The 24,779-nt window shown below is 38.6% G+C and overlaps 1 protein-coding gene across 1 annotated transcript in view; it reads right to left on the reverse strand.

Moving 5' to 3' along the window:
- Positions 1 to 24,779, reverse strand: part of LOC115434550 (cadherin-23-like) — a 219,508-nt gene that overhangs the window by 31,915 nt on the left and 162,814 nt on the right. The window contains exons 9-10 of the mRNA XM_030156586.1: positions 15,551 to 15,700; positions 12,164 to 12,321 (exon numbers count right to left, since the gene is read on the reverse strand). Of these exons, the coding sequence (XP_030012446.1) occupies positions 12,164 to 12,321; positions 15,551 to 15,700 (308 nt within the window). The remainder of the gene's footprint in view (positions 1 to 12,163; positions 12,322 to 15,550; positions 15,701 to 24,779) is intronic.

Below are 24,779 nucleotides of genomic sequence, written 5' to 3' on the forward strand. Positions count from 1 at the left end.
CACTGAAGTGGAAAAAAGAAGTTACCATGAAAAGTAAAAGTTACAAAAACTGATGTGTGTGGAATCACATAAAGTGGCCTTGGACGGTTTTTTATAACATGTCCACCCTGAGCCTCTGAGTAACGAAATGTGGACTTCATTACTTTGCTTTGGTGTGTTTGTTTCTAATCTTTAGTGTAAAACTCTCCACCCATCTTTCCCAGATCTTCCCCACAGATAGGCCTAGGCCCTGGGATCCAACCCAGTCCCATTTTGGTCCCAGTAGGCCAAAGTTCAAGTCACAGCAAGGTCACAAATCTACAGTTTTCCATCTGTCATCATTGAGACATTTTTCAAAATAGAAAAAAAAAAATTTCTAAACGACTCTGATTCTCCCCAGTTGGATCCACCTGTAGCTTAGAACAATCTCTTGTATCTGGAACAAATGTCCACATCCACTGTGGAATGATGGACTCTGTGGACATTTTACACTGAACACTGAAAATCCCATTTCCCACACATTTTAAAATTAGAACTCAAACTAATACTGATGTGAACTGAATCTAATTGGACAGACACATGACTGGGACCAGATAAACTGTTTCTGTGTATGGAACAACTGGAAATGTTGGATTTAAACAGAAAAGAGTCGATCCACACATGCCCACCGTTCAGGGTGAAGGAGGAGTTTGTGTTCAATGAACACTAGTTGATTTATGATTATTTTGCATATATGTACATAACATTGATCAAAGTTGTAATAAAACAGTAAAGCTGCAGGGGGAGGCAGAAAGAAGCCTAAAATGGCTTGTTTTAAAGCCCTCACCTTATAAATACTAGGGGTGTTAGAAAATATCGGTTCTGCAATATATCGCAATATTTTCATTTCACAATACTGTATCTATATTAAAAAGTACTGTATCACTATTTTAAATATTTATTCAAATGCAGATATTGCAGAGGTTCATTTTTGTTTTCTTTTTTTGTTTATATTTGATGTGTGTGACATTAGTTCTGACCACTAATAGAATCTGAAACATTGAACAGATCTGAAACTATAATGTCTGTAAAACAGAATTTCAGTTTGAACACAGGACTATTTTGTGATACAGCATTAGATCTGTTCTGATCAAATAAAACTGTGGTTTTAGTATTTGTGCAGATTTCTGGTGTAATCAGTTCTTCCAGAAAATATTCTTCTTTTCAAAAAAGAAACAAAACAAATTTTAAAAATGCCTTTTTAACAGTATCATGATACATCATGATATATGTATTATGATCCTAGCATTGCGATTTGTATCGTATCACCAGATTTCTGCCAATACACAGCCCTAATAAATACATAAACATAAAAGTTATGAGACTTGAACCTGAAAGCTGAAATTTCTTTTAAAAAATGCAATTTTAACAGTATTCTGCCTCAACGTATTTATATTAGTGCTATCAAACAATTGAAATTGTAATCAGATTAATCGCAGGGTTGCTGTGGATTTAATTTTGTATTAAAATCCTTAATTTTAAATCTATATAATGGCGTTTCACTGCAAAAATCTAACTCTTACCAAGTGTATTTTTGTCATTTCTAGTCCAAATATCTCATCACACTTAAAATCAGACAGAATCACCTAAAGATGAACTTTACAGGTATACAAGAATGATTTATCGACAATAGATCTGGAAATCGTGATTTCAAGAAATATAATTTTTCATTGTTCAATTGGTGTGATTTTTTTTGCTGAATTAAACAAAAAACACTCTGTATTATCAAGTATTATATTTATCATTAAAAAAAGAAAACATTTACATTTACAAACAATCCAAAAAAAAAAAAAAGATGTGTATTAACCTGAAAAAAAAAAAACAAAAAAAAAACAAAACAAATAAAATAATAAAATAAAATAAAAAGAAATAAAAATAAGTGAAATTTGAACACTATTATACCTCAACATCATTAAATATATTTAATAATGGGCAGACATATTAATTCAATTGAACTTAATTTTCTTTAGATATTTCAGGTTCATATTGTTCAGGTTATTACATGTTCTCATTAAAGCATAGTTTATACATGTAAATATTTTCATAAATCCATGTTTTGTTTTTGCACTAAAACAAAGAGAACATTTGGAGTGTTATTATTTATAGGCATAATGTAATATATTTTTCAAATTAAACCAAGACGGAACTTTGGAGTCATTCTTTATATGTTATTATTCTATTATTTTACTTCAGACCATAACGTTCCGTATGTGGAACCTGAACTAAAATAATCGTTCATATGTTCAGTGTAATTTTTGCCGTTGGCGGTTTTGGACCCTGTAAGGGGCCGGGTTTTGGCCCGCTGACCGTATGTTTTGACCCCCCTGATCTAAATGAAGATCATTCTGAACTTCCTCCAGTGGATCACAGACAGGAAACAGGATGATAAACTTTAATAAAATGGGTAACGACAGGCTAAATACCATTTTGCATCTCATTAAGCAGTGAAAATGTTCCGGCCTCTGTCGTTATATGATTTATGACAAAGACAAGTAATAAAGTAAATGAGTGACGTTTAGAAGTGGAACTGAAGCCTGAGCGCAACAGGTACGAGAAGTCTGCCAGAAAAGAAAAGGAACCTGCCACGGGAGCGAATCCAGTGACAATTAAAAGCATCTGGTGGGACCGATCTTCAAGGACAAAAGCAGCTGGAGGTTAAGTACAAATGTAATCCAAGGTTGATAATAACAGCAGACTGCAGCCAAAGGTCTCATGCATCACTGTGTCATAATTAACACTTCAGCTCGAAAGGCTTTTCTACACTTAGCACCAACATAATGTGACCTTGCAGGGATTTGACGGACAGTCCATGATATACCAGGGCACGGTATAGGTTGGAAAGTCCACATAATCACATGGACTTTTACAAACTTTTAGACTGGGACAATAAAATAGAACAAGTGACTGACTGGTAGAATACTACGCTAACATCAGAGGTGTCAAACATAAGGTCTGTGGGCCAGTGGGATGAAGGAAGGAACAATGAAATGAAAAAATGAAGGAAAAATGACACTGAAGGTACGAACAGTACAGTAGTAGTAGTTCTAAACTCCAAAATATAATAATATTCTGCCTGTTTTTAAATGTTAAATATTTTATGAGGGTTTCCAGCAAATTTATCATCCATTATCACTCAAGAAACTTGTTTTTGATTCACCCTTTCTAGATCTACACATCTATTTGTACCTTTAACTCGTTACTTGTTTTACCATTTGCCAAAATCATGAATTTTGTTTTACACAGATTTATGACAGCTTCTTTTTTGTCAAACCATCATTAGTTTTATTTAGCTCAGAAGTGATTATGTCCAAAAGTGCTGTAAATCCTCACCGGTTCCCAGAATATTTGTGTCATCAGATATAATATAAATTTCATTTGTTCAGACACTTTACATATATCATTAATATACATTAGAAACAGTTGAGGTCCCAACACTGACCCCTGGGGGACACACACACACAATACCCAAACACTCAGAACCACAGTCTCCCATCATCACAAACTGTTTCCTGTTCTTCAAATAGCTTCTCACCCGATTCAGCACCACTCCTCTGATTCCGTACTGTTCCAGTTTATTGATTAAAATGTCATGGTTTATGGTATCAAATGCTTTTTTTTTTTTTTTTTTTTTTTTTTTAAATCAATGAAACTCCAACTGTGAATTTTTTATTGTCTGTGGAATTTGTGATTTCTTCAGTGAGTTCAGTTAATGCTAGTGATGTTGATCGGTTGGTTCTGAATCCATATTGACTGTCTGAAAGTCATTTGCATTTTTCTATGAATGTGTCTAATCTATCATTGAAGAGTTTTTCCAGGATTTTGGAGAATTGTGTGAGAAGAGAAATAGGCCTGTAGTTTGTGAAGTGGTGTCTGTGGCCGTTCTTGTACAATGGTATGACTTCAGCCATTTTCATTTGACTTGGAATGTCCAGTTTGGAATGATAAAATTGATACTGGCACAAGGAACAAATGATTAAATTTTGGTGGTGATCAGGGTGTGTGTGTGTGTGTGGGGGGGGGGGGGTCACTGATCTGCCTTGGCGAGGTCCAAGTGCTTTTCTAGTTATGTCATGTTACTGGTCTGACCCACTTGAGATCAAATTGGAAAACAAGTGACTGACTGGTAGAAATATACGCGACCATCAGAGGTGTCAAACATAAGGTCTGTGGGCCAGTGGGATGAATGAGAAATGGAAAAATGACACTGAAGGTACAAACAGTACAGTAGTAGTAGTTCTAAACTCCAAAAATGTAATAATATTCTGCCTGTTATTAAATGTTTTGTGTATTTGTAGATCCACTGTGATCTACAAGTTATAATGTACATGTGTAAATGATAAACTGAGGTGTAATATTGTTAGAATTGCACTTCATTTTCTCAAAGAATTTCAGGTTGTTCATATTTGTTCAGTTTATTCACATTTTTGGGAAAAGATACTTTGATTTAATGTAACTTTTTGGAACTAAAACAAAGAGGAACATTTTAATTGTCATTATTTATAAGTTATTATGTTATTTTAATTTTGAGTGATTTTAATCCCTATTTTTACTCACCTGTAAATAATGACAACTCCAAATTTTTCCTCTTTGAAAGACAGAAAACTCCATGAAAACATTTACAAACTATTCTTTTAGAAAAAAAACTTGAATAATCGGAAAAATAGAAACATCTTAAGAGAAGTAAGTGTAATTTTATCAATATTCTGCCTGTTATTACATGTTTTGTGTGTTTGTAGATCCACTGTGATCTAGGTTATAACGTACATGTGGAAATGGTAAACTGAGGCAGAATATTGTTAAAATTTCCCTTATTTTTCTGATTTAATTTCATTTTTTCGCTGTTATTTTCCTAGTCTGGCCTGTTTTAGATCATACTATGGTTGTATTTTGTGGTTTGACGTCCCTGAGCTACATCATCAGACTTTTTCTGCCTGAACTGTATGAAACAGAAGCTCGTACTTCCATAGATTTCATGCGATGAATGCGAAGCCCGATCCAAAATAAACACCTCATTATTGTCAAACAGTAGTGCGGCTGCAGGTGTGTGTTGATCAGACTGCCGAGTATAAATAAACAGTCTCTGCTCCACTCATTAGATTACAACCCTTGTAACTTACTGTCTAAATTACTAATGAATTAAATTATGACGGCGCCACACCGGTAAATAAACCTGCACACACACACACACACACACACACACACACACACACACACACACTAGATGGTAATCTTACAGGATAACAAATGGAGAGCGTTCTGTGGTTTTAACTGTGTTGACCTTCAGGGGGGTAGTTGCGTATGTGCAGAGGGAGTTCACTTCCATTTCTCAGAGTCGGACGAATACGACAAACGACTGTTTATATCCGACGGCGTCTCTAAGGTTGGCTGAATTAAAGCGGCGTATGACTTTCGGCATTAATTTTTCATCACATCTGTAAAACCCCCAGTTTCATAACCTGCTCAAACATCCAACCCTTCTGGGGGCAGGTTCCCTCAGCTGTCGTTGATGTGCTGGGTTATGCAATCCCAAATTCTTGTCTTGTTTTTCACCTCGGACATTTAGAAGAATCAGTGCATAAAGAAGACAGATATCTGGTCCAGATCCTCCTGGTGGCCGAGAAGAAGGCCATAACAGAGAACTGGCTTAAGACTGATGCTCCGTCTGATAAACAGCGGATTTCACTCATAGATGATAGACTTATCATGAAACATCTGACATATAAACTGAAGTTAAAAGAAAATCTCTGTATGAAAAACTGGCTGACATTCAGAAACAAATGTATCTATTAAGGGACCGTAATATTCTGACACCAACGCAGGCTGTTCTTTTCATTAGTTTTTTTTCTGTTCTTTTGCTCTTTTCTGCTCCTCAACTTGAGGAGATTGTATTGTGCTGATAAAAATGACAAAAATTATAAAAAAAACAAAACAAAACAACCCTAAGTCATAGCCTATGCATCATGAATCCGTACAGTCTTTCCCTGACTATGCATCCTGAATCTCCTCCTCATGGTGAACAGTTTCTTAGTGTACTCCACCATAAACAGTCCATTTGTTTAAACAGAAGCCGGTAGGTCACTCGGGTATTTTGGGAAATTGTCGCGATTTGCATTGTGGGAAGTAGAGCTGCACGTATCCTCATTACTGCTGCCTCTTGCTACTGCCGCTGCGTAGAGCGCCGCTGCGGTACGTGAATGTGAACGCAACATCTGGGACAGGTGTGAAGGTGACCAGGTCCAAGTCCATGCTGCCCTGTTGAGCCGCATTATGTAATAAATTCCCATTATGTAATAAAAGTTCAAAATGTAATAAGAATGTCACATCATGTTGTAATAAAGCCGCATTATGTAATAAACTGACGCATTTTGTAATAAACTACCTCAGTGCATTATGTAGTAAATTTTTTGCATTATGTAGTAAGTTATTACAATTTAAGAAATTTATTTCAAAATGCACTGGACACATTTTTATTTTCATCCTTAAACTGTGTGGTTAAAGGTCTCACTACATTACCTGTAGCTCTGTGACTAATGTCTTCTAAATTACTCTGAAATTATATTAATTTGGATTGTTATTACATAATGAACCATGTTATTACATTTTTTTTAAAATAAAAATGTGTCCAAATGCTGTTGACGTACTTTATTACAAATGCCTCAGTTTATTACATAATGCGCTTTATTACAAGATGACGTGGCATTCTTATTCCATTTTGAACTTTATACATAATGGGAATTTATTACATAATGCGGCTCATCATGCCCTAGGAGCTCTGATGCTGGGGGGAGTACAGCCACCGAGTCCCATCACCTGTTTCTGGTACTACAGACCACTTCTGTCTGAACTTATAATATCCAATATTTGGTTTACCGCACTTCCGGAACTAAGCCGCTACCTTTTTTCCGTTTTGAACCTTGCGGCTTATACAGCGATGCAGCGCTGAGTATAGATTTTTACAGGCTAACGGCCTCCAGGGGGCGCTCTAGCAGGAAGCGCAAAAGTGAGAGACAGGTGGAAGAGGTGATGAAGAGGAGAAGTTTGAATCTGAACTTTTAACAATCATTTTGCGTGTCATGCACAAACCCTCATCCTGGAAAACACACAAAGAAATGCATATTTTGCAGTTTTTAAGTTAAAGGCAATCGATGTGTGTCTAAAAAGGAAATAGAGCTGCAGCACGGAAGTGCCATTGAGCAACAACGGAGGAGAGACTGAGAAGGAGTGTGATGGAGAATTTGAGGATGTTCAACTCCAACACTGAAGAAGACGACTGCAGTGGTTTAATGAGCAGAAGGAAGATGAAGATACAGATCAATGACTTTTCTGGGTTTTTGAACCAGTCGTGTTCCTGCCGTGTTACAGCCACTGTTTGGAAAAAAGCAGTGAAGGGATGGAAATAAATACTTAAATCATCTGTCTGTTTACCATCTGTCTGTGTAAATATCTCATGTCACAACATGGACACCTGCAGCTTATCTTCAGGTGACCTTATAGCCCGGAAAGTCCGGTACTTACTCTGTTCATCACTATTCTGGACTGGGGAGTCCTTCCTCCCCACTCCCCTCTGGGGGGTGGCTGCTGTTTCAGTTGTAGCCGCCTGGGGCCCATGACGACGGGATCTGAGATGGACCCCCCTCCGGTGCCCCCACCCCACTGCACCTTTACAGACTGGAACTACATCATCAAACGGACATCCATCAGTCCTGGTGCATCTACAGCAGGGGTCTCAAACCGGCAGGATGATATTTTGAGGGCCCCCTACTGACATCAAAGTTTAGTGTTAGTGCGGCCCATACGTAGTTCTCAAACGCACCTTTTTGCTGAGTCTCGCCACGCTTTATTTATTTATATCACTTATGGGCTACCATAGATAGTCTTGTGACAGCTTCCAGTGGCATTTCTTGCCAATGGTGTCAAGCTAGCCAACTGCGAAGTACCTGGGGAAGTATGAACCTTAGTTGAAACACATTCTGGAGTGACACCAAGAGGACTGAAAATATCTGCCATCACCAGTTCAGTCATGTCTCTCTCAAATGTGCCGCCGTCTGGCATCATTACTCAACTAGACACGCTGAGGAGTTTAAAAAAATACCAGGGAGATGAGATGAAAGAACCGGGTTGCCCAATCTGAAAACATGTCTATTGAGGAAACAAGACTTATTCAAGAAAGAAAACAAAGAGAATGAGGCAGCCGTCGAAGCTAGCTATGTTTGGAGTAAGATGACTGCTGGGCCGAAAAGCCGTTCAAAGAAGGAGAGTTCATTAAAACGTACATGTTACTAGCTGTGAGTAAAGTAAAGACACTCTTTTTTTGTGGAATACTTAATGTGGTCCAGCCTGATCCAGACTGGACCTCCAGGTCAGCTGAGTTTGAGAGCCCTGATCTACAGTCTGTCTGTCCATTGGAGTGGATCTCTCCTTCACTGTGGTTCTCCCTTGCTTTCTCTTTTCCCCCTAGGTTTTTGGAGTTTTTCTTTGCTGAGAAGGAGGGTCTGAGGACGGGGGATGCCCAAGACCTTAATCCAGTTCCTTTATCTACTGTTGTTTCTTTTCAAACCCAACTAATTCTGTGAGACAACCTTGTTGTGATATAGGGCTCTTCAAATAAAACTGAACTGAAGTACGGTACGGACTCGAGTACACCATGTAAAAACACCTTAAGACCCCGTGGGAACTCCATGAAGTTATTGCTTTGGATCCCAGACCCCTGTTAGAAAAGAAACACCTGAATTCAACGTGTCCACATACTTTTGTCCATATAGTGTGTGAGTTTGCCAATTATGCTATGAGGCTAATGGGAAAGAAACCGTGATGTCTGTGAGTGTGGAGAAACCAGTTCATTGGAGACTTCAAGGACCAAAGCCGACCTCCAGGTGGTTAATGACATCCAGGTTTTTGTTGGAAGAGCTGCCGATGACATCACCACAGTCTAAAGTATAGTCTGGAGTATAAACACAAGTGTTGGCGTCGTCTCCGAGCGCTGTCACATCTCATTCTATTACCGTCCCGTTCACCGTGGGGATGCGACGCCGAGGCCGTACAGTCCACGACGACACCGACACGAGCCGCGCTGATCGAGTATTCCACCGCCCTGCAATCTCCATTTCATGAGCGCCGAGTCTATAAACACTATTGATTTCCACAGTGCGCCGGGGCTCCTGTATCTAGTGGACTGTGGGCGTTCTGTCACAGGAAGACCAGTAATGAATAATAATGCAGCGTTCGACGGAGCTGGAGCCTTTTTGTCAGAATGGGTTTTTGTGGCTGAGGCTGAGCGTCGCTATAGGTGGACGGAAGACAGACTTTCAAGACATTAAAGGAAAGACGGACACCAACCTGACGGGAGGGAATGAATGAATAATACTTTTTCCCTTGGGGGGGGTTCTGTGGGATTATGGGACACCAGGTAGCGATGGGAATACCTCTGGGAACCGGACCAAACCGGAATTATGGACAAATCCACATCATGTAAAGAATAAACAACTATAAACAAAACCAACACTTGAGGAACACAAGTTTACAAATGAAACACAGCTTCAGGAGTCTGATATGGACAGTATTATCCACAGTGTCCACAGGCTGGACAACTACGGACGGACAACTACGGCAGTATTATCCACAGTGTCCACAGGCTGGACAACTACGGACAGTATTATCCACAGTGTCCACAGGCTGGACAACTACGGACAGTATTATCCACAGTGTCCACAGGATGGACAACTACGGACAGTATTATCCACAGTGTCCACAGGATGGACAACTACGGACAGTATTATCCACAGTGTCCACAGGATGGACAACTACGGACAGTATTATCCACAGTGTCCACAGGATAGACAACTACGGACAGTATTATCCACAGTGTCCACAGGCTGGACAACTACGGTTTGTCTGAGACTTTGGACATGTTTTAGTTGTTTTTACGTTGTCATGAGCAAGGCAGTCGTCATGACAACTGTATTGGGAAACACTGACCTAATGTATCAACCAATAATGTATTAGTTACTCGTCAACAACGTAATAATTTTGGCCATTTTCAGTTTAATAAAGAAAATAATGTAATAATATTTTGCTGCTAAAATCATACATTTTTATGTAATTGGCCTAGAATTAACAATAAACCCTTTAAAAATGTCATAATATTGTTCCCATAACGTTCTAATACATAAATAGGACAACAATTCTTGGAAGTAAAGACTTTTTTTGCAGCTTTTGTGCAGTTTGCTCATTAAAACTGTCATCATATTCATTCATCAGATACATACTTTGCAGCTCTTGCTCCTTAATTCTGCCTCAAATTTTAGTCCATTATTGGCTTTATTACATTAAAATGACCAAAGTTCTGTATTCAGATCTACAAGTACGACATTTTTACAATACAGAAATCCGAAAAGGGATTCCAAGTATTGGGGCTGACTTCATAAAGTTTTTACAGATGCTTTCAAAAGGTCTGCCAAATAAAACGGTTTCTAAATTATATAAAGGGCTGCAGAAAATTAAATGGAAACAACACATTATATGTTAAATCAAAATGGGAGGATGAGCTGGGTATTGTCTTGTCTGAGAGTGATTGGTAAACCATGTGCAACACACAACAACATCTACCAGCTTCGAAAAGATGGAGGGAATTTGGGTGGAAAAGCCTGATCAGATTCTTTATTCCACCACATACCACTACTAAAGTAAAGGGACAGAGACAATATTGTTGGAGACAGTGTGGGCACGCAATTGTTAATCACTCTCATATTTTCTGGACTTGTATAAAATTGACATCTTTCTGGGAACGGCTTTTTGAAATAATGAGAGTATTATGACTCTCACAACTCCTAAGGACCCCAAATTCCTTTTGCTGGGACTGCTACCTGGAAATGTATTTAAGAAAGAAGACAAATACATCTTTAACATTTTTTTAATTGCTTCCAAAAAGGCCTGTTGAGCCGCATTATGTAATAAATTCCCATTATGTAATAAAAGTTCAAAATGTAATAAGAATGTTGCGTCATCTTGTAATAAAGCCGCATTATGTAATAAACTGACACATTTTGTAATAAACTACGTCAACGCATTATGTAGTAAATTTTTTCACATTATGTAGTAAGTTATTACAATATGACAAATTTATTACAAAATGCACTTGACACATTTTTATTTTCAGGAAAATGGACTGGAGCTGATCTCTGTGACATAAATCGATAAAACACACAATAAATGTTTGCTGTTCAGTCTGAGGGTTAGGGTTAGGTTGTCAAGGAACATTTTTCCAAGATAATAAGAAACTGTATCAGACACAACTGACATGGCTATATAATAATAATAATAATGTGTTAAATTAATCTGTAAACTGTGGTTAAAGTTCTGATTCCATTACCTGTAGCTGCTGTGACTAATTTCTTCTAAATTGCTCTGAAATTATATTAACTTGGATTATTATTACATAATGAACCATGTTATTACATTTTTTTTTTTAAATAAAAATGTGTCAAGTGCATTTTGTAATAAATTTCTCAAATTGTAATAACTTACTACATCATGTGAAAAAATGTACTACATAATGCGTTGACGTAGTTTATAACAAAATGCGTCAGTTATTACATAATGTGACTTTATTACAAGATGACGTGACATTCTTATTACATTTTGAACTTTTATTACATAATGCGGCTCAACAAGGCCATTACAAGGAACTGGCTCAAAACGGACACACCCTGTGAGGAGCAGTGGCTGTAATAGAGGAAATTTACTCCATGGAAAGACTGACTTACTACCTACGACTCAAGGAACATATGTTCATGAAGCGCTGGAGGAAAACGGCTGGACTATAAACAAAACAATGCTCAGTTACTGCTGTCTGGGATTGAAGTATTTTGTGTTCAAGCAGTGAGCCCAGGTTTGTGTGTTGTATTGTCTGTTTGTGGATTAAAACAAATAAAAACTAAATATATTAAAAGACCAAAGTTCTGACACATATGGATCCAACAGGTGACTTTTATGTTGTTGTTGTTGTTGTTGTTGTTCCACACACCAGTACCTTTCAGACTCTGTTTTACGTCTGCGTTTCTTCTCAGGAATAAAACTCTCTCTATCCATAATTGATCGGATCTGCCGTTGCATACACAACAGAGCGGTGCTTTTTTAACGTACTCACCATGATGCGCAGCAGCGAAGTACCGACAGGAGTGTTTTCAGGAAGACTGATGTTGTAGAGCGGGCGGCTGAAGATGGACGGTTATCGTTCTCGTTGATCAGGTCGATAAAGACTCGAGCAAAACCCACGTGGTCTGACATGGACTCGTTGGCGAAAAGCTGAGGACAAAGAATAGTCGTAACCTCAGAGCATAATTAACTAAGTTGTACACTGTATTATATTATAATAAAAATCAGCGTTGAGAGAAATTAAATCAAACAGTCACAAGAAAAATAAATTAAATAAAAAATCAGTGTTGAGAGAAATTCAACGCGTCCACATACTTTGTCCATATTTCCTATCAACAGATCAGAAATGATGCGAGATGAACAGATGTGAAGCAGAATAAAAGAAAGTGATGTTGTTTTCAGATCCAAACTGGACATAAAACATGTCCGTCGTCCTTCATGAAGCTGAACACAGACTGGTTCCAGGACCAAATGCAGCTTCATCATGTTTCCTGTAACTTGTTTTTTATTTGTTCAGACTGTATCAGTCTTTCAACAGCACAGACGTGTTTGAACAGTGAAATTGGTATTTAGTCGTCTCTGCTGAACCAGAGAGCGTCCTGCTTTTTGTTTATTCTAAGATCCCCAAATCTCAGAAGCAGCCATTTTCTTTTTTGACAGATACTATATCGGAAAAACAGCAGATCATACATGGAATCTACCTGTGTTCAAGGCTATACTGACTAAAGTATGTGGACAAAAGTATGTGGACACGTTGAATTCAGGTGTTTGTTTTCTAACAGGGGTCTGGGATCCAAAACAATAATGACTCATGTCAGAATATAGTTTTATATTATGGGATAAATATCATTGCATTGGTTAGTTTGGGTTCAGTTTTCCAAAATGACTCAGAGATGGTTTGGACTTCATTTCTCTCAACACTGATTGTTTACATTTTTTATCCATGACTATGATTTTAAATCAGAGGTGTTTAGTGTCAGACTGCAGGTGAAGCTCAGCTTCCCCTTAATGACTGAAATTAAGTGCTCAAATCTGTTCAGTTGTTTTCATTTCATTGACTCCAAATGTGTTGGAACACGTTCATTTCTCAGACCAGTTGGTTCAGAATCAGTTTGATCCCAGATCAGTGGACTGGATGTTGTTCACTTCTCCTCCATTCCCGTGTCTGTGTTTTCTCCTCCATCTCTGCTCAGTGCATTTGTCGTAGACGCTCAGCGTCCATGCACTTCAATGGGACTGAGTGGAACTGCTGGAAACTGACTCTAAACTGGACGCTCATTGGATAAATACCACCATGTTGTCCCGCCCCCAGACGCTCAGCGTCTCTGGGGGTGAATGGAGCTGTGGGCGGAGCTCGGCCGGAATGGACGCTGAGCTTCCGCGTGCTGATTGGAGGATCAGTCCAAAGGCTGAATCCCGTTTGATTGACAGCTGTTTTCAGATCTGCTCCTTCACTGACACAGTTCAGTTTAATACCGTCACACATTCTGCTGGGAAATCACACAAACCAAATGAACTGTTCATTTCTTGTACTGTAAATAAAACACACTTCTTGGACTTCCTTGTTTCAATTTAATATAATTCCAACGTTTTCTTGTTTGACTTCCATAATTTAATCATTTCTTGTTCGAGTTTAATATCGTTTTGTCATGGCCATCCTTAATAGTCTCGGAGCAGATTTTTTTGCGTTTTTCAAATTTGGAAAGTTTGCGGTTCTTAGAGTTAGTCAGTCCAGGGAAGTTTACTGACATGAGAGATGAGTTTCCAGAAGAGGCATTCCAGAGTTTTCTGAACAGTTATAGTGCATATTTGGATTCAGGGAGACTGAGGTCTGAGCTCCAAGTCCTGTATTCGAATGAGGACTTACAGGGGACCAGGGGAAAACTGCGATTTCTTGATTTTTCTAAAAGATCTGGAATTGGACAGAGCAATGCTTCAGCTGTACAAACTGTTGTCACCAGTGGCAACAGTTGCAGCTCCATGTGCAGGTGCAGAAAGGAGCTTCTCTAGTTTAAAAGGCTCTGGTCCTACACCCACAACACACTGGGACAAGGCCGTCTGAGCAGCCCAGCTCTGCTGGACCCTGAGAGGACACTGGTCCAGTCCTGGAAAAGACGCCTACTGGTACGATAAGGTCACTGAGCATTTTCTTAAAAAGGAACGGAGGGACGAATTTATCTTTAAATAACTTGACAATTGTTTTGATGTAAGCCGACAATGAGCGTCCCCTGTCTGAAGGACGAGCAGCCGCCACCTGTTTTAAATGTTCTTCCTCTAAATTTATGAAATCTATTTTCCTTCTCTGTAAATAATACTTTTCTACCACAACTGTCTACTTTCATCACATCTCACTGAGGAAACTAAACTATATGGACATAAATATTGGGACACATGTCTACAGTTGTAAGATGTCCTGTCCAAGAGGACTTGACATGGAAACATCAATATTTCCTTATTATTTACAAATAATAATTATAAAAAAAAAAAAAAATATTTACAGTTGGATCAAAATATATAAAATATAAAAAAAAAATATTTTGGAAATTTAGAGGTAGAACATTTAAAATCATAAATTAAAAAAAAATATATAAAATCAATGTTGAGAGAAATTAAGTCCAAACCATCTCTGAGTCATTTTAGAAGTAAAGATGATAATTTAAGCCAAACTAACCAATGCAATGATATCTATCCCATAATATAAAACTCTATTCTGACATTAGTCATTATTGTTTTGTATCTCAGACCCCTGTTAGAAAAGAAACACCTGAATTCAACGTGTCCACATACTTTTGTCCATATTGTGGATTTCTTAGTGTTCTCTGTTATAACCTTTTTATTTACTCTGAACTTGTGTAAACACATCTACACGGTCAGTAAACAAAATACAACAGTCCACCTGTTCTTTACTCTGAAATTTCTGGGAAAATATTAGAATAAATGAGTAGAATTTGCTTTGGAAAGATTAAATGTTGACACAGGTTATTTGAAACTCTAAACAGAACCAGGTTTTTGGTGCCATTTTCCAAACACTCTAGTCCATTCATCCATTGGGCTATTAAAAAAAAAACAGCAAAGATAACAACTGAACCCAAACTAACCAATGCAATGATATTTATCCCATAATATAAAACTATATTCTAACATTAGTCATTATTGTTTTGGATCCCAGACCCCTGTTAGAAAACAAACACCTGAATTCAACGTGTCCACATACTTCTGTCTACATCCTGTCCCTTCAGTAAAATCCGCCTCTGCACACATTCGTAATTCTTTAACTTATGCGTCTTAAGCTGAACTCTGTAATGTCTGAATTATTTAAACTCAGGTCGTTCCCTGGAGTGTTTTCCAGAGCGTATGTGGGCGCTGGGTCCAAACTCACAGAGAACTGGAAGCTGCGGATGTGTTCGTAGTCCAGCGGCATGGCCACCCTCATCCTGATGTCGGCACGCCCCTGCACCGCTGTCGGGGAGATGGTGAAATACTCCGAATTGTTTCCTGTCAGAAACACCTGGAACATGCTGTTCACCCCCTGTGGTAGGAAAGATAAGAGCGAGAAAGAAAAAAAAGAGGAGAGTTGAATCAGAAGCAGACGCTGACATCAGAGACTGAACGGAAAAAACAGTCAAATCCACTGAACGTTCAACGAGATACATGAGATTTATTTAAAAAAAGAGGAGCAAACGCACGGTTAACCCCGACAGCCCCACGGCCTCTGGAAACCCAGACCAACCACTGACCTCAGCTACACTCACATTCCATGTGGGTTTACAGTCAGTACACTAGACTGGCATGCATTCAGCTGCATCACACCTGCACTTACAACGGTTAGGGATTCAGGGTGTTTTTAGGTACATTTAAGTGTATTTTAACACGCTTTGATGTCTTTTTCATGTATTTGAGTGTATTTTTGTGCATTTTAGTGTATTTTAGCATGTTTTGATATATCAGTGTATTTTTTAATGCATTTTAGTGATTGTAACATGCTTTGATGTGTTTTTCATCTATTTGAGTGTATTTGTTTATGTATTTTAGTGTATTTTAGGACATTTTGATGTGTTTTTTCATGTATTTGAGTGTTTACTTTTGTGTATTTTAGCATGTTTGATATATTTTAGTGTTTTTTGTGCATTTTAGTATGCTTTGATGTGCTTTTCTTGTATTTGAGTGTATTCTTTTGTGTATTTTAGCATGTTTTGATAAGTTTTAATGTTTTTGTGTGCATTTTAGTGTATTTTAGCATGTTTTGACATATTTTAGCATGTTGTTTTGTGCATTTTAGTGTATTTGCACATGTTTTGATGTGTTCATGTATTTGAGCAAATTCTTGTGTATTTTAGCATGCTTTGATGTGCTTTTCATGTATTTGAGTGTATTCTTTTGTGTATTTAGCATGCTTTGATATATTTTTGTCTATTTTTTGTGCATTTTAATGTATTTCAGCATGCTTTGATGTGTTTTTCATGTATTTGTTGTACATTTTAGTGTATATTAGCATGTTTTGATGTGTTTCTCATGTATTTGAGAGCATTGTGTGGTGTATTTTAGCATGTTTTTATATATGTTTGTGTATTTTTTTGTGCATTTTAGTATGCTTTGATGTGCTTTTCTTGTATTTGAGTGTATTCTTTGTGTATTTTAGCATGTTTGTATATAGTTTTGTGTATTTTTGTGCATTTTAGTATGCTTTAATGTGCTTTTCTTATATTTGAGTGTATTCTTTTGTGTATTTTAGCATATTTGTGTATTTTATTGTATTCCCTCTTGTATTTTTTGTGCTTGTTGGCATATAATAACTGAGGCCTGTTGGACTGTTATTTATGTAAATACAAGGTCTGAAACTTGACAGAAGATGCCTTGAAAGATGTCTTAAATACTCATACATACATTTGCCTTCATCAAACCTGCGGATACCCTGAGAAAATTTTTTTTTAAAAAATCCTCCAGTACCTAAAAAAATGTAAATTTCTTTCTCATTTTGTGTTTAGTGTTTGGAGCCATAGTGAGATAAATGTTGTTGTGACATGTTCACATGTTTGTCTTTTCTATAAAATACATGTGAAATAGTTCAATACCTCAGATCGTGCTATTGTGGTGCGACCACCGTCACTATATTCAGAAAATATTTCAATAAGTGCGTTTTCCTGGAACAGTATCTGCACATTGCACACTTTTTTTAAAATCCAAATCCATCTATGCCAGTGGTGGCTGTTCCGCCTCATGTTGCACAGCATGTTTCACAAACAGCGGTGACTCCAGCTCCATTCAGCTCTTATCAGTCTGGTGCAACATGTGTTTTCTATCTCCACATCTTTTTGCACCACTTCCTCCATCTGTGGCGCTACATTACACTTTCATTGAAATCCACGCTCTTCTTTTCCTCGTTACAAATGTCTGTTTTCAGAAACGTCGTCAGGTCTCATCACATGTGACATGACACTGGAGGGAGACACGGGACTGGACGTCCACCGAGGTGTCAAACGTAGTTTCTTTTTGATCCGCCCAATTTGATCTAAAGTGGGTCCAACCAGTCAAATAATAGCATAACATCCTGTAAATAATGACAACTCCAAAGTTTTGTCTTTGTTTTAGTGCAAAAAAAAACTTAGATTTGTTCATTCATTTTCTGAACCTGCTTTATCCTCACTAGGGTCACGGGGGTCGCTTGGAGCCTATCTCAGCTACACAGGAGCGAAGGCGGGGTACACCCTGGACAAGTCGCCAGTTCATCGCAGGGCTGATGAACATTAGAGTTGAAAATATTTACATTTACAAATTATCCAAACCAAAATGATGGGAAAAAAAAGACATTTCTTAAGAAAACTAAGTGCAATTTTAACAAAATTCTGCCTCAACTTATCATTTCTACATGTGCTTTAAGATCAAATCAACAAAACAACAAAACATTTAGTAACAGGATGAATATTGTTAAAACTGCACTAATTCTTTAGACATTTCAGTTCATATTTGTTGAGGTTCATCACATTTTATTATTAAAGGATAGTTTGTTAATGTAACTATTTCATGATTTTTTTACTTTTCACAAAAAAGATGCAAATAACCTGAAAATCTGAAATATCTAAAGATAAATAAGTGCAATATTATCTATTAAACACTCTAATATAACACCAAATATGGTAAAATGGTAAATGGACTGAACTTATATAGTGCACTTTCTACACCTTCATGGTGCCCAAAGCGCTTTACAATTCCTCACATTCACCCATTCTCACACACACACACACGCACACACGCACACACACACACACACACACACACACACACACACACACACACACACAGGGATGGGAATTGAGAACCAGTTCTTTTTGAGAACTGGTTCCCAGTAGCTCGATTCCTTGGAATCGTTTGCCTGCCTGCTTAACGATTCTGCTTATCGATCCCGCCTTCGTTGCACATGTGCGATGACGTCACACGTACGCTGCATTGTTTTGGTCAGAACGTAGACAACATGGTGTTGAGGCAGAAACGGTCCAAACAGACCACACCAGGTCCAAACAGACACCAGGTCTAAACAGACACCAGGTCTAAACAGACCACACCAGGTCTAAACAGACCACACCAGGTCTAAACAGACCACACCAGGTCTAAACAGACCACACCAGGTCCAAACAGACCACACCAGGTCCAAACAGACCACACCAGGTCTAAACAGACCACACCAGGTCCAAACAGACCACACCAGGTCCAAACAGACCACACCAGGTCCAAACAGACCACAGCAGGTCCAAACAGACCACACCAGGTCTAAACAGACCACACCAGGTCCAAACAGACCACACCAGGTCTAAACAGACCACACCAGGTCCAAACAGACCACACCAGGTCTAAACAGACCACACCAGGTCCAAACAGACCACACCAGGTCCAAACAGACCACACCAGGTCTAAACAGACCACACCAGGTCTAAACAGACCACACCAGGTCTAAACAGACCACACCAGGTCCAAACAGACCACACCAGGTCCAAACAGACCACAGCAGGTCCAGTTGAACTCTGTCAAAGCTTCCATTTCTTCTAAAGGTGGAATCCCTCCAATGTGCTCAAACATTTGTCCACATGTGAATCATTTACAGGAATGTCACATATTTGATTCTCTACTTCGCGGTGCTTGTGAATGTAGCGGCAGAGTGAACACTGGGCTGGTTCTGGTGTGGGCAACAAACGTCGTAACTCCTCAAATACAAGTTCCCGAAGGTAAGAAGGGAAAGGAAATGAGGTGCACAACGGGAGACAAGCCGAGTCAAACCAGTTCCACGTAGTAGAAATGCGGCAACAGAGGAATTAGTAAAGAGTCTGGAGTTTCACTTTCACTGTACATGCCCCCCCCCCCCCCCCAGGCCCAGCGTCATCTGTTATTATTTATTCATACTGTATATATTTCCTGTGCAGATGGAAATATAAAAGACAGTTAATGCAAACACACCTGTTTGTACTCTTTTATTCCCTCAGCCAATGAGAATCGATAAGGAATCGGATCGATAAGCAAAATCGATAATAGAATCGGAATCGTTAAATTCTTAACGATTCCCATCCCTACTCATACGCCAGTGTTTTAATATATAAATATTACATATAATATATACATAATATATACATATTAAAACACTCTTGAGCACAATTAGAACAGCAATTTATACAATATGTACCAAGGTTATTATCGTTAACGAAAACTAATGAAATGACAAAAACTAGAATTGAAGAAACATTTTCGTTAACTGAAATAAAATTATTATTTACAGAAAAAAACGCTAACTGAAACTGTGGAATTTTTGATTTTGCAAACACATCCCACGGGCCAGAGTGGAACCTTTGGCGGGCCACATTTGGCCCCCGGCCCACATGTTTGAGACTCCTGCTTTATATGGACCATTAGAAGGAAAGGCACATTTTAAAATTTTAAAAATTTGTGAAAAATTCAAAAATGAATGTTTCTCAAAACTGCTAACACATTTTGTTGACATTATCCCAAAGAAGATGCGTAAAAAAACCTGAATTGATTCTGACTAGTAGTTTTATTGATATCATCATCACCATAAAGACACTTTTTACTATGTTAAAATGAACCTGAAGTGTACCTAATATATTGGCCCTCGTTAGTCATTTCATTCCACAAACGGCTGTACCTGAGCTGTTTTTACCCACATGCTCCACACGGAGGTTAATGCATCAGGAAACAGTCGCTCCATCATCATATTACACACAATAAAATCCAGCCGCAGCCTGTTCCGGCTTTACCAGCCTCTTGCAGCTCTTCTATAGTTTGGACCCTTCATTCACTCATTCAGCTCCAGCAGCAGAATCTGAAGCTTTTTGTCTCTCCTTCTTTACTGTTGTTGCTGTTTTGATCCTTAAAAACCGACGTGTCAGCGCTGATATACGCCATCATTCACACTCCGCCACACACGTGCTGTAATCTCACTTTCTCCGAGTGTAAAGGATTATAGGCAGACGTTTCATTTCTTCTACTATGACACAAGTGGTAGTTACCGCTCTGTGTCTGTCACTCTGTTCACATTTCCTTCTGCTCGGCTAGCGTCTGGAAAACTTTCTCTGCCGGGTGGAACTTGTCAGTAAAGTTTGCGGCGGTGGCGTCTGACAGGGTGCTTTTATTGGGGGCTTCTAAAGGCACAAGCAAATGGACGGGCAATTACGTTTATGGGCAGTTTGAGGTGACATCCCTGCATATTGGATGGTCTTTTAAATAGGAGTCATCAGCCTCAATGGTTCTCCCACAGACCAAAACAAAAACAAGGGGCTATTTCAACCCGCCACCGTAATACCGATCGACCCCCACATCCGTCTTCCTCCGTCTGCCGCGGCGGTGACTTGATTGGCCGCCGGCATTAAATATATGATGACGGGACGTTGTCTCGCTTTAAGACAGCCACGGGCTCTTCGGCGCCGATTTGACCCCAACTCAGTTTGTATTTACCCGTCGAGGAAAAGGAATTCAGTTTGTTTCCAATACGCAACAAAACAGGCAAAATAAAAATAAAACAACAAATGACAAGAAAACATATGTGAAAACAGCATCATGACTTCTTTTGCATATTCAAAAACTGAGGATGTGTCATTTATTAAATCCCGCCCCTTCTGCACATGACAGCCAATCATTTAGCTTCCTATTAGCATAATTATTTCTGTATGTTTCTTTAAGTATCATATTGATAATATATTGTCTAGTACAGTGGTTCTCAACCTTTTTTCAGTCATGTACCCCCTGACCAGCACAAAGCATTTTTGGTTGAAAAAAAACGACTTCAAACAGAGTGCAGTGCCATCAGTGTGTGACTTATTCAACTTTGGAACTCCATTTGTAGCGGTCTCTCTTCAACTGTTGAAGAGAGACCTTCAACTTCAACTCTCTTCAGAACCACTGGTCTAGTACATATTAAACAAATTACTGTTGTAATTGTGTTTAATAGTGTTTTAATGTGTGTATGTGATAGAAGAAACAGGATAGATCATATTCTCTCTCTCTCTCTCTCTCTCTCTCTCTCTCTCTCTCTCTCTCTCTCTCTCTCTCTCTCTCTCTCTCTCTCTCTCTCTCTCTCTCTCTCTCTCTCTCTCTCTCTCTCTCTCTCTCTCTCTCTCTCTCTCTCTCTCTCTCTCTCTCTCTCTCTCTCTCTCTCTCTCTCTCTCTCTCTCTCGTCATCACAACTAACTTACGAGGAATGGAAAATTGTTTTCTGGACAAAAAATAGTGATTTGATTTATATCGTGATACATATCGATATCATCTGATATTTTTTTTTCTACATGGCCCCGCCCTTCGATAAACAAACAAACAGAACCACAGTAAACATGTGGTGGAACTCAGACACTTTCTACACTTTTGTACCGTCTAGGGCATTAGTGACTCCAGATTTTTTCAGATCGACGTATTTGTCAATAAAGTCAAAGTCGAGTCGACTTGTCGTATGATGACATCATCACATCGAACAGTGGAGGAACAACACAGACACACAACTGATCAACAATGAACAACTGGTGCTGACGTTCACTGGAACATGAACAACGTACAGGAAAGAACAGAATAAACAACTAAGACACAAACGTCAGCAGTCCTTCTCAGACATTTAACCAAACTAAACACAGGCTAACACCTGGAATTCACCTGTAAATTTAAGTGAACAACATAAAGGTGGAAAAGGTTCAGACAGCAGCAGAAAAGACGCACAGCAGGTTAGAGAACAGAGCGCACTGACACAATCATCCAAACCCAGTGTCTGTCCACAGTGTTCTTCAGTATCAGTGGAGCTTCCATGCTCCACAGAACATCAGACCACAGTTTAAACAGATCCCAGCCACTTTAGTTCCTACAGTCGTCTTCTTCCTTCAGTCTTGGCCTTGCACTAGTGATGTGCAACTGTTTTTGTTTTTTTTTAAGCTGCTTTGTGGAATTTTTTGACCCACCCCGCAAATAAACTGACATTTTTTGGACCCGCACCAACCCGACCCGGGTCAGCTGATCCGCACATCCCTACCGCTCACTGCGCTCCTGTTTTCATGTAGACAGATGAGAGTATGGACATGTGCTGAATGACGGCGATGGAAGGGAGAGACAATAACACACGACCAGTCGACTCCTCCAAAGGAACGTCGACTTGTGCCACAGACGTCGACAAACTGACTTTTCAGTGAATGCCCCAGTACCGTCTACAAACCACGTCTTTCTGCCTCCTTTTGAAGTGTTTTTTTTTACCCCTCCCACTGCCTAACGTTACATTCCCACTTGTTTCAGACTTCAGACTGCAGTGCTGACATCATGTCCAGAACCTATAGAATCCAGACCCAGACCCTTGAATCTGCTCAGAGGCAGATAGTCACGGCTGTCACCGCAGATCACATCATCTGCTCCGTCTGCGCCGTTAGACACTGGCTGTAATTACCACACGTTTCCACCTTCACCGTCCGCGTAATCATCCCAGTCAGAGCCAGCGTTTACAGCTGAGCGCCGAGTCGCACGCAAACGGACACCAACGTAATCCGAATCGGTGTAGCACAGATTTTATCTGGAGGAGATAACCGCTCAGATGAGGAGACGCTGAATGTGTGTTTATTATATGATTAGACTTTAATTAGATCCTGGACTTATATTCACTTTAGCACCAGTTATTAAAGCTGCTGGGACTGAACAGCTTTAACCCTTTATATCAGGGCTCTCAAACATGCGCCCCAGGGCCAAATGTGGCCCACCAAAGCTCCCAATCTGGACCGTGAGGTGTTTTTGCAAAGTCAAAAATAGGACCAATGGCCCTGAAGCTTACCAGTCAAATTAAGAAGTTTGGTAAATGTATCCAGATGTCATTTATTCTCACCCAGTTCTGTGTATTTATTCTATTACAGAAATAGTCCATGTTTTGCTCATATTCCAAACAGATCTGTAAAAAATTCAAATTCCAACTTGATATCATTGATACTGAGTTATTGCATCCATCCACTTCCTATCTGTTATAATGGGACAATTTTTCAAAGTGGCACCAAATCCAGAATCAGATCCAGATCCAAATAATTTCACTAACTTTTGTTGACATCATCATACAGAAGCTGCATACCAAGTTTGAAGTCAATCGGAATTGTAGTTTCGGAGAAGAAGAGGATTGAAATTTTTGTAACAGACGATGACAGCCTGTCGGCTGCAAGCTAAAGATTCCACAGTCTTGAACTGAGCTAAGCCAAAAAAAAAAATTTGCTTGAATTAAGAAAAAAATCTTAAATTCAGCAAAAAAATTTTGAATTAAGCAAAAAATCTTGAATTAACTTCAAATGTTTGTCTTTGTTTTAGTGCAAAATAACATTAAATTATGAAAATACTTACATTTACAAACTCTCCTGTAAAAATAAAACATGACTAACCTGAACAAATGTGTCCAACCTGAAATGTCTGTATTAAATTCAGTCCAGTTTGAACTCTTTTCTTCCTGTTCCTCAGTGTTTAGTGTCTTTGGAGATCTGATCCAGAATGCACATGGACTAATGAGAAGTCGAAGAAGAAGACTGAGAAAATTACACTGATTTTACTGAAGACATTTCAGTTTTTTCAGGTTATTCACATCTTTTTTGTCTGGATAGTTTATAAAAGTAAGTAATTTCATAATTAATGTTTTTTTTTTCTTTACACTTGAACAAAGACAAAAAATTTGGAGTTGTCATTATTTCTAGGTTATTCTGTCATTATTTCACTGCAGATCAAATCAGGCTGAATGTGGAACCTGAAGGAACATGAGAACTGTAAATGGTTCCAGATATTAATATATATATTAACTAATAATTCCTGTTGATCACCGATAGAAGTCATATATGGACTTTCATTTGGGTTCATGACCTTTGACCTTCAGTGACCTTGAAGGGTCAAACTCAAGGTTACCAGGGTCTAGATTTCAATTTTCTCTGAAATTACTAGTCAGAATCAGAATTTCTTTTTTTTTTTTTTTTTTTTTTTAAACACATCTTCTTTGGGATAATGTCTACAAAATTTGTCTGCAGTTTTGAGAAATGTTCATTTTTGAATTTTTCATGAATTTTTGAAATATTAAAAATGTGCCTTTCCTTCTAATGGTCCATATTTTAACGGTTTGACAC

This window comes from Sphaeramia orbicularis, chromosome 15 (genome assembly GCF_902148855.1).
Source record: "Sphaeramia orbicularis chromosome 15, fSphaOr1.1, whole genome shotgun sequence".
Classification (NCBI taxonomy): domain Eukaryota; kingdom Metazoa; phylum Chordata; class Actinopteri; order Kurtiformes; family Apogonidae; genus Sphaeramia; species Sphaeramia orbicularis.